Source organism: Melospiza georgiana, chromosome 3 (assembly GCF_028018845.1).
Source record: "Melospiza georgiana isolate bMelGeo1 chromosome 3, bMelGeo1.pri, whole genome shotgun sequence".
Lineage (NCBI taxonomy): Eukaryota > Metazoa > Chordata > Aves > Passeriformes > Passerellidae > Melospiza > Melospiza georgiana.
Window position 1 is genome coordinate 101084311 of NC_080432.1, and position 11384 is coordinate 101095694.

The following is an 11384-nucleotide window of genomic DNA, read 5'->3' on the forward strand; positions in this document are numbered from 1 at the left end:
AAGTCATAAGAGCAATTTTTGTCACTTCTAATCAGATTAGGTTAAACCAGAATTGCTGTTTATCCTGCTTGTCAGCTTTAAATTATTATTTTTGCTTTTAATTTCTTAGGTTGATAAGATTAAATAACAAGATGGCTTGGAGATTAAATTTAACCTTTACAGTTTGAGGGGACTCTTCTCAAGCAAAGGATTTCTTGCTTAGTTTTAAGTCTAGTCTAAACATAGTTCTAATATGCTCTGCCTTGCTGAATCTGTCCTGTATCACCTAATGGCTTTATCACCATAATCCTTCTCAACCTCCTCTTCTTTACAATCTGCCTAACCTCTCAAGCTCTGCTTTAACTAAGTTAATGCAAAGCAGTTGTTCTTAACCTACACATAGCTGAAATTGCTGGCTCAGATGCAGAGCAGAAGTTGAATGACTGAAAACCAACCTTTTTTTTGGGTTCCCCCCCTTTCACTCCCAGTTGTTTTTAGCTGGTCTATTTGTTCTTCAGGTTTCTTCTCCCTATTCATGTTGCACGCTGGCAAGGTTAGGATGATCCTTTTTTTTTTCAGTGACAAAAAGAGAAATTCTACTGCAGGCTTAGTGCTGTCAGTGGTGCCAAATTACAGCTGTCTCTCTGCCTGGCCTAGATGATAGCACTAAGTATAAGAGGCTGCACTAAGTGAAATTAAAACCACTGCACATCTATTATCAGCTATGACTTGGCTGCAGGCATCAGGCACTTTTCTAGGTGCAGCAGGTGTGCTGTAATCAGTCATGTAGCACAAATTAATGAAGTGCTCTAAATGTGTTCTTTGGTAACAGTTTCAATAAAAAACCATGCTGTTTACCAGAAATTCAGTTAAATATGGTGATCTTATTGCAAGGTACAATGAGCCTTTCAGATGTACATGATAGAAAAAACAACTAACAGTAGATGCTTTCTATGCCCTTTATTTTTTCTAAAGGTTATTTTTTAAAATGTACTTGTGCATGCAAATTTTCAAATGAAAAAGAGAAGACTGAATTACAAGTTATCATTGCCATACTTTGTGTAATAGCTCTTAAAATTTCTGATTGTATAAATCAAGCAGATCTTTGAATTAATGACTCAATTTTATAAAGACAAGTACAATCATGCAAAAAAATCTATAAATTTTGAGTAATTAATTTTAATTATTAGTAAGGAGGTAGTAATTTAGAAGCCTATGTTCTTGTGTGGATTTTAAGTCGATTAAAAATGGCTTCTGTACAAACAGAACTGAATGAACTGAATATCATGAAAATGTTGATACACAATTTGTAATATCAAGTTCCTAGTATGCTTCAATTTCCTCATGTCTGAATGCATTATCACTAAAGCACATTTGAATTAATAATTAGAAACTTTATCCATTTTCTTTTTGGTAGTTGAAATTTACCCTCCCAATCTTTGCAAGTTGATACTACATTTGAGAAATTTTCTTTGGTTGTAAGCCCCTTGATAACTATCTGAGGGGTAGAGAAAAGGTGCATAAGAAAGTAATACTCTAAATTTTAGTACTTGTATATTCACAGCTAATGGGCTTTTCATAAAATGTTGGAATTACACAAATGCTTCAAAATTATCTCTCTGACTGATTAATTACCAACAAGCAAATATATGCATTATGCTCCCATGTGTACACTTGTGTATATTTGTGCATAATCACAGACTCATAGAAACATTTATCTTGCAAAAGACTCTTAAGTACATTAAATTCAACCATAAAAAACATTGAATTCAACCATAACAACCATAACAACCATAACCACTAAACCATGTCCCAAAGTTCCACCTCTGCTTATCTTTTAAATATCTCCAGGAGTGGTCTGGCAGCCTGTTCCAAGGCTTGACTATCCTTTTTGTGAAGAAATTTTTCCTTATATCCAATCTAAACCTCCCCTGGCTTAACCTGAGACAATTTCCTTTCATTCTATCACTTCTCTGCTACACCCCACAGCCAAGTAGGGCAAATCCCTTGCAATGGTACTGATGTGCAATTGTCAAGCTGGTAATTGATGATTTCAGCTGTGTGAGTGGGAATCCACAGTAGAAGTGCGAGGGGCTGAGTTGTTTTATCCATGTTGTTAAATCCATGGATACATTAGTAAAAACTAAATGTTAGAATTTATCCCCAGTTTTGCTTAATGGATTTTCTGCTCATTACATGGCAACTTTGCCAAAATGTTCCAATAGTTGTAAATCATGTTTGGTGTGTACATAAATGCTGAACTAAGGGCTTGTCTGAAGATATTCACACACAACTCCCACCCCAGACAACAAATAAATAGACCAAAACCAAAAACCAACAAAACCCCCCACACCCAACCCCACAAAACCACAACATAGTAGGTTTTCTAGAACAATTCTGAATGTGCATGCTTTTTGTCTTACTTTTATCTTTCTTAAATAAATACTAAATTTTCATAATTTTCTGGTCAGTTTGTCTGGATAAGCCCTGGTTAAAAAAAAAAGTTACAATAGACAATGTGAACTTTTCAGATAGTTTTGAAGTTGAAATATTTCTCATTATATTAGTCACCCTACATACAGTTGTACTACACATAAATAAAACTGTATTTCTAGCCAAAAGGTTTTCACACTGTATGACGTTGAAAATATTATAAATGTAATTGTAATAGAGTTCTCTGAGAAAGTCCTTGACATCTGCAGTCTTTCACGTTTTGCTGCGGGAGGAAGTAATTTAGAAGAACTGAAGCAAAATGGTTTTACTTAGCTTGTCTTATGTAAGGGCACAGGAAACAAAAAATCATTTTTTTTTAATAGCATGGTCCTACATGCAACTCATTGCATGTCTTTGACTAATCTAATTCTTCCTGTGTCTTGGCAGGACAAGGTTATTTCCATGATTTCCCTCAATTTAGAAGAACTTTGCAGAGAGATCCACACTTCAGCTGTGATTATTTCTTTAGCTACTTCACTGTCATATGAGTTGCATGTATGGAAGTTTTATGGCACTTAAAGCTTTGTAGGCTTTAAATCCTTGTTTTCCAGTACTGAAAAACTGTTTGGTATCTTATATTAGCAGCATATTAATGGGGAAAACTACTCTGCTATACAACAAAACATTTAATGTAGAACTTTAAAGCAACGTAATTGCAGCAATAGGGTTGGTTTTGTTGATAGTCTGAAGATGCAGGCAAGGCAAGGTATGTGGGAAGTAAAGAAAACTTGAGAGCATCAGTTGATATCTGTGTATAAAACACAATTTTTTATGCTGTCCCTCTTGTGTGTCTCAAATTCAGTTTGTTTCCTGCAGCTGCATCAATTAAATTAATTTAAAAATCCTTTTTATCCCTGTGAGCTTACACTGCGTATGTTGAGGTGTCTATTTGTCTTGTTATATCTGCCGACAAAATTGGTTTATTAAAATGTTTTTCAAAATGCCCCTTATTCTGTTTGCCTTAGATCCCAGGAACTTCTTCTGTTGTTCAGAAGAAATGGAAACCTCAGCAGCCTTCAGCACAGCCCCGAGGGCTGGGACAATCAACAAAGTCAAAGATTAGTGCTGTGGCAGCTGAAATAAAACAGATTCGTGCAAGAAGGAAAACAGCACGTATGCTAATGGTCGTCCTTCTGGTTTTTGCACTTTGCTACCTACCAATTAGCATCCTTAATGTCTTGAAAAGGTAAAGTTTATCTCAAAATATAAACACTTGGTAAAGCTTTCTGTGTAAAACCAGAATTCTCTGTTACAAGATTCCTTTTATTCTGACAGATACTATTGAAGGATAAGCTTACTTATTTCATGATAAAGAAGTAGAAAATAAGCATAGTATTACGAGAAAATAATATAAATAACACTTATATGTTTATATATATATAACCTATCCATAGTACTTAAACTAGAGGCCAGATTGTGGAACTCTTATTAACAAGATCTTCCTCATGGAAATGATCTAACCTATCTCCTCTTCAAACCTCATCATTTATGTGGAATTGCAGCTTGTTTGCTGTAAATGCCCCCATGGAAGTGCAATCACCTAAAGCAGCAGCTGAAGGTTAGCAGCAGAGTGCAGTGTTGTGGCTTGGCTCTAAGGGCTGTGAAGTGCTGAGTACAAACCTAAGCTACTCATGTACAGTTTTGAGACCTTAGACTAACACTTCCATTGGTCCTATGAAGCTGTATTTTAACTTTTTATCTTTTTGTCTCTGTGCATTTCGTACGTGATTGTGTACACTTTTGGTATTTGTACAGTGCCTGACAGACTGAGGCTTTGGTAAAGTTACACCTCATGAGTCCCCTGGAATACCAATAAATAAAGGCACACAGCCAGAAGATTTGAATATCCAAAAAAAATGAGCATGTTATTAGTGTTTTTTTAATTGGAGTGTTATTGGAACATTTTAGTTTTTAAGGGAGATTTTCAAGGTTTGCAGACATCCTACTCAATTCTAGCTCTTCTCTGAGGCCTAATTTAAATACTTTTCATTATCAAGTACCTTTGTAGGAAATCTAGAGAGAAAACTATTTCCAGAAGATGGTTCATGGCTCCTACAACATGAAAAAGAGGAAATACACAGGCTACATCAACAACAATAGCAGAGTAGGCCCAGGATTAGCCTCAGGTTTGGGGTCAGTTCAACTGTACCTTTTCAATTCCAGAGATATTTGGAGAGTGGCCTAGAGAGTGTCTTGGAGAGTGGGCCTAGAGCCAGGAAGATCAGTGACATAAGTACATCAAAAGCAACTTTTCCTGTCTTTTCTTGACTTATGTTACACCAGATTACTTCAATTACTTGGCAGAAAACTTGTGCATCTTCACCATGGTAAAGTCTCAGTTGTGCCAAGCCACCAAGACAGGAGGCTGAGGGCTGGGGAGAGGATTTCTTTCTCTCAAGTAAGAGAGCACTGCTGAATCAGCCTTTTTATGGTACTGCAAATAGGTCATCAGAGATAATATCAGGCTAGAAGTTGTAAAATTTTTTAAGATGAATTCCAATTTTGCCATCTTTCAGGTTTGCTTTTCTCTTTCTGTAGGGTTTTGGGGATGTTTAATCATGCTGATGACAGAGAAACTGTATATGCCTGGTTCACATTCTCACACTGGCTTGTATATGCAAACAGTGCTGCCAATCCTATTATTTATAACTTCCTCAGTGGTAAGTTACTGTTACCTAGAATTCAAGTTTAATGTGTAATTTGAATGTAATGAACCACAGCAAAAATTAATGACTCAGTAACTTCAGCTCAGCTCCTCCAGTGGGAGCTAGATCCTCTTCCTAGAAGAAGTTGCCTGAAGTATCCCATTACCCTCAGCTGTCTACCAAAAAGTAACCTGGAGTGTGCCAGGGCCTGAGTCCAAGTGCTAGAGTGTGACATTAATGTGGCAGAGAAGTTCCTGGCATGACTTTGATCTGAAACAATTAACATTCCTCTAAAGACTCCTGAATGCCCTCTGGCAGGTAGCACAGTCTGGGGGCTGTCCCTAGCTGCTGTGTTATATCCAAGTCTTGGGATTTGGAGGCTGTGAGTCTTTAATAGTACCTGCATGGCCAGACTGTGCCAAGTAGGGTCAACTTCAAAAACCAGCTGTTTACTTGCTAGTATAGATTTCTCACAGTTGGTGTTTGTGTCATTTGGCTTGGAGAGCAGAATGAGGACCTGACCTGGTAGTATTGCAGCTAAATACGGGGAAGCAAAACTCTATTGACTATCACTACGTATTGGCCCACTATAGTTTTTTTGTGGTGTGTAGTATGATAATGATCTGAGCAATTTCCTCTGAGCCCCAAAAGCATGGAATTGTCAAATATTGTGAATCTTCTTTAAAAATCTATTAATGATAAAACACAAATTAGCCATGCTCTCTCATTTCACATATCAAGTAAAGATCCAATCATTCAAGCCTATATTTGCTCAATTATTTTTATGTTACATACGTAAATGATCAGCGGATTATCTATGAGGTGGTGTCATTAATCATTCTAGTTTGTCCATTCTGTCCAGCCAAGAATAATTCTGTCTTCACATCACACCTCACATGTCTTCTTAGAAAGGTTGTCTTTTTTCTGTCTTTCTCCAAGATGATTAAACTGTGATTTTCTCCTTTTGCATTAGAAGAGCATCTGGGTGGTTCACATTAATTTTGCTTTAGATAACTCCTTTATATCCTAATCTATAAAGTTTGATGAAATGCAGTTTATAGTACAATTTTTTCATGAGTCATTTTTGTGGTTGACAGGGAAATTTAGAGAAGAATTTAAAGCAGCATTTTCCTGTTGCATCTTTGGCATTCGCAGCCACCATGACGAACGGTTCAACAGAGGTCGTGCCAGTACAGAGAGTCGGAAATCCTTGACCACCCAGATCAGCAATTTTGATAACGTTTCAAAACTTTCAGAGCACGTTGTATTGACCAACATAAACACAATTCCATCAAATGGTACTGCATCTATTACTCACTGTTAGTATACTGGTCCCTATGCCTTTTGATCCCATAGAAGGAAATTCTAATTCTGCATCCATCAATATTGGGATCCGAGCACAAAGAGAGAAGGGTGTTAAAATTAAGAACTGACTTAATTTTAAGAAGAAAAGAAAATTCAAATAAATATTTTATAGAATATGCCATGACTTTGATTATATAATGAGGAAAGAAGATTTCTCACATTTATTTCAAGTTATGTTGCAGATACCTAGGGAGCAAAGCAGTCATGTTTTATACAAATATTTTCTTTGGATACGTACTTCTTTTAGATTCCTAAGTAAATAAAGAACAAGTATCTGAGAGTATGAAAATTATTTTCCCTATGATTGGACTGTGTATATAAACAGCTCTCATCTAATTAGCTGAAGTTGTGGTATATTTAATAACAAATGTTTCAATCAAAACTGAGTGTAGAGATTGAACTACTGTTACTGTCTTTTACTATTTCAAATTATCTGCTTAGCATGCATTCTGGTGTGAGTTAGGCTGATCAAAAGAGCAATTCATATTAATTTATTTTCCAAAAGTTTTTTTCTTTTTCATGGTAGGCTATTGAATGTGTCCAGGAACAGCTGGGAAGCCACTTTTCACTTAATGTAGAAGGAATGGGGTTTTTCACCTGAATTCAGTATTATTGCCATTCCTTTATGTACAGCACAAGCAAAGTTACAAATATGAAACTCATATGACAGTGTGACTATAAATTATGTTTTACCCTTTGTTTCTGATTTATTCTCTTCTCTCTGTCCTCTGCTCATGGCAGGGGAGTTAGACTAGATGGTCTTTTAATGTCTCTTCAAACCCAAACTATCAGTGATTCCATGACTGATTTATAAACAGGAAGCCATTGTGCACTGCTGGTCAGAAAGGCATCTGGATAAGGAACCACAGGGCAACGTACTTAATAGTGCATAATAATAAGTAGTAGAACACATTAAAATGTTGAAAAGTTAAAAAGTCTATATTTATGCCTTAGAAATGCCCTTAGTCTTCAGTCAAGAAGCTTTCACTTCAAATTTTCAAATGCTATTTGAAACATTTTCTGGAAGACCATTTTACTAATAGATAATCACCTGCATAGTGTTCAGAGAGAGATAATCAGAGAGTCAGTTAGCCAGTCACCTGATCCAAGCAGTGAAATTATTTAAAATCTTTATTTTATCTACAGATATCCCAGCGATGCTCAGCCCATTGAAGTCAGCAGAGCTGCATCTCCACATACCTGGGATGAACGTGACTTCAAACGTAGATGAAGCCATGAGGGTTTCTGCAGAAGACACTGTCAAACCAGAGAATGCAGAGTGGGATAAATTTGTCCCTAGCATAACTAAACTCACTTCGATGGAGTTACAGCAAGGATGACTTTGGCTCAATACACTACAACTGCCACAGAGTGTCACATGCTTTTAGCTGTGGTACCGACTACAACTGGACAAAGGGGTTCCTTCAAAATAACTGCCTATCCTCTTTTTTCTCAGTCTTACAGAAACCTACTTACCTCAGTATGAGCTAAAGAACATGTCTTTACAATTCTTTTTAAGGATTGGATTGTATCATACTTTGTAAATATTGTAGATATTTATTTTTATATATTTTAGATGCTGTGAAATGTTCTAAAATGTATCATATGAAGAAATCTAAGTATTTGAAAGAAAGCTCAAACACCATTTATTTATATCCTCTTTCTATAAATGATTGATTCATGTACAAAGAATGCTTACTTATGCACTAGTGATATTCTGGCATTACTTTGCACTTCTTTTTCTGCAAATCCACTTGTAGTAAGTTCTATGTTTCTTATGGAACTTTCACTTCAGACTGACTTGGGGAGAGTCCACATTACTTTTCTAAGTACAGACCTGCTTCTAAGATGTGAATCCAAAGTGCTGAAAGTCACATATTTTCATAAGATTACACTTAAACAGCCTTTTATTTTTTTCAGATTTGAGTGCCTAAAAAGTAACCATTTAAATAAAACTTATGTGATGCTCAAAGGTGCTATAGGCTCAAATTTCCTGCTCAGGCCAATAGGAATAACAAGTGTCAGCACCTCAGAGGGACTGGACATTTTAACTTTGGTAGCTCATTTTAGTCCATGATGTGTACGTGTTGCTCCAGAAGATCTCTGAAAATCTTTAATGTAGGGAACATTAATTGTCTTTAATTTTCATGACTTCCCTCTCAACTGCCATTTATAACTAAAGATGCAATCAATTCTAGATCTATATAGCTATTTATGGGATAATCTCTCTGGCCTGGAACTTCCTACTATGTATTGTATTTTTCTCCTTAAAGGATGAACATGGTGCATCAGTGGAGACTTAGTCTTCTAGAAGAATGTGGTCTATTGGTTAGAAAAAGGCTAATTATGAGAACCTGAGATACAATTTCCCTGTGGCACTATTCTTGCGTTTCAGTCCAGATTTTTCAAAAGAATAAGTAAGATGAGAGGGAGGACTTTTCTATTAAAAATTATTTGGCATAGGAAGAAGACAGTCTCATGTATTCAAATGTTTCTATAAAGCCAATTATTAATTGACCAGGTGTTATTTGATTACCTTTTGTAAATATTTTTCTAGGTTTTTCTTTGACCTAATGTCATGCAATGTATTATCTATCATGGCAACTATAGTTTTATGAAGTGCTCAATCACTTTATGCTTTAGCCTTCCCCAACAGCTGTTTTACTTGACATTGTTGCAATTCCTCCTAGTTTTCATTGCTGTTAAGTGAGAGAAAGGGATTTGCATTCATTTGGATATTAAAGTTTTCTATTTAAAGAGGAAAAGGAGAATACTCTTTTTTAATTAAAATATAATAAAGAAAAAATATCTAAATGGATAGAATGTTTAAATATCAAATAAAATAATAGGATTTTCAATATTCGTGTGTGTAAGCTCCATTTTTAAGTATAGCTATTATATCAATGTTATTTTAAGACATTATTTTTCTTCGTCTCTGCTAAGAAAACTAAAACCCAAATAACTGTGGAAAGCACAGCAGGATTTGATTTCATAGCTATTGCAATTCCTTTACCATAAGAAGACTATTTTCAGCCCTGGAAAATGCAGAATTGTTAAAGAATGTTGAACAAGATATATATTCTTTCTATAAAATTTGAAATTATTTAACAAACACCTGCTGAATTAAAACATTACAGATATGGGGAAATGGAATTTCAAAAGTCCTCTAAGCTTTTCTTTTGTTTAGTTATAAGCAAATAAATAGTCATAAAGTTAAAAATTAGTATAGCAACCCAGCTGCAAAATAATTATCAGTAATCATTTATTTGAGACATAAAATATTTCAGCCCACGGTTGAAAAATGTCTATTATGCCCAAATTTGGGAAAGCTATATTTTTATTTCAGAAAATGTATTTTTGGCTTATCCTTGAAGAAAGAGAAAGACTGTAGAAAGCAAAGGTTATTTAAGGAAACTTGGACAGCAGAAGAGGGGAGTATGTATACTTTTCAAACATAAAGGGTCACCGTGGAAGGCAGCAAAATTTTTATGCCTTGTGAGGTGTGTTCCCCAGATCCCTGTGAGACAAACAGAGAGGAAGAGGGTTCAGTACTCCTAACCTGGGCCAGCAAAGAAAGAACCAAAATTTCGATGCTCATGGACAAATCCTAGTTAGCATCTTTCTAAAGAGGGGGTGAATAGCATCTGCTGACACAATTTGTATTCTTGCTGCTGCCTTAATGCCAGGGGGATAAATTGTGTTAGCTGAGTTAGTTCTGAGGAAAGAACATCACTAAAGGTCAGTGGCAGTTTTTGGAGGTGCTCTGTGCTGTGTTAGAAAGGGAGATTCTGGCCTTAATTTTGTCTTTGTAAGAGAAAGCATATCTTGATTCTCTTTTTTATCTTTTCTTATTTTCACCTAGATCTCCAGAATTAAAATGTTCCAACATTTCTAGGAATTTCTTTTAACCACAACTTTAACTTAGCAGTACTTTTTCTGTGGAGGAGATAAATAAAATATGAGACATTCATTAGCAAATGATTCTGGGTTTTCTCTGGACAATTTCTACAGCATGTCTTTCAGACACAAATTATACACTCAGATATTATATCACATTTGAAATTCTAAGGATAGCCAGAGAGCATTAACCAATTTTTGCCAGAGACTCTGGCCATCAAGCTAAATATTGGTGAAATATGGTTATCAAGAAAAATATCAGGTTTCTTTTATGAAAAGATTTTTCATTCAAAAATATTTTTGATGAAAATATTCTTTTATTTCTTTAGTTTTTAAAATTTCAAGAATTACCTTTTTTAATTGAAATAGTCACTAGGAGAAATAAACCCAATAGTGAGCAATAGCCAGCAATGGAGATAGAAATAGCTGTGAGAAGAGAGTGTATAATGAATTAACATTTCTTATCCAGCATAGAAATACTGAATGTTATCTAAAATCTGAGCCATGATTGGGCTTTGCTACCTCTAGCTGCTTTGTTATTCTAATATTTCCACTATTGAAAGGGAGATAAATGGAGAAATGGAGTTCTCATGCCATTGTTTCTGCTTGTCCACAGCAGCATTAAACATAGGGTTTAAATCACAGCATATTTGTTCCTGCAGATATGAGTCCTTATGCCACCATCATTCTGGTGCTTTGTGTCTCAACATATTTCACAGTCTTGAAGGTCTGATTTCCTGACCTGTTTCTCCTTTACTGTTGTCACTGTAGTGATAAGCTTGTGCCTTGCAGTCACAATGAATGCAAGATAATATCTCCCTGTCCCCACCTCCAAAACCACAATGTTTTTCCTTTTCTTCTGGACTAAATAGAGAGAACCATCTCATTCTCTGGTTTTAGCAAAACTGATATGTGTTATTAACCTGGAGAGTGTTTTATAGGATGGAGAATACACCAAACATTGCTTTAAGTCAGCCCTCACTCAATGACGTATCATAACCTACT

At 35.5% G+C, this 11384-nt stretch overlaps 1 protein-coding gene across 1 annotated transcript in view; it reads left to right on the forward strand.

Annotated features, from left to right (window-relative positions):
- Positions 1–7912, forward strand: part of HCRTR2 (hypocretin receptor 2) — a 32583-nt gene extending 24671 nt beyond the window's left edge. Inside the window, exons 6-9 of the mRNA XM_058021043.1 lie at positions 3438–3658; positions 5011–5132; positions 6215–6415; positions 7629–7912. Of these exons, the coding sequence (XP_057877026.1) occupies positions 3438–3658; positions 5011–5132; positions 6215–6415; positions 7629–7822 (738 nt within the window). The 3' untranslated portion in view covers positions 7823–7912. The remainder of the gene's footprint in view (positions 1–3437; positions 3659–5010; positions 5133–6214; positions 6416–7628) is intronic.
- Positions 7913–11384: the final 3472 nt, after the last annotated feature.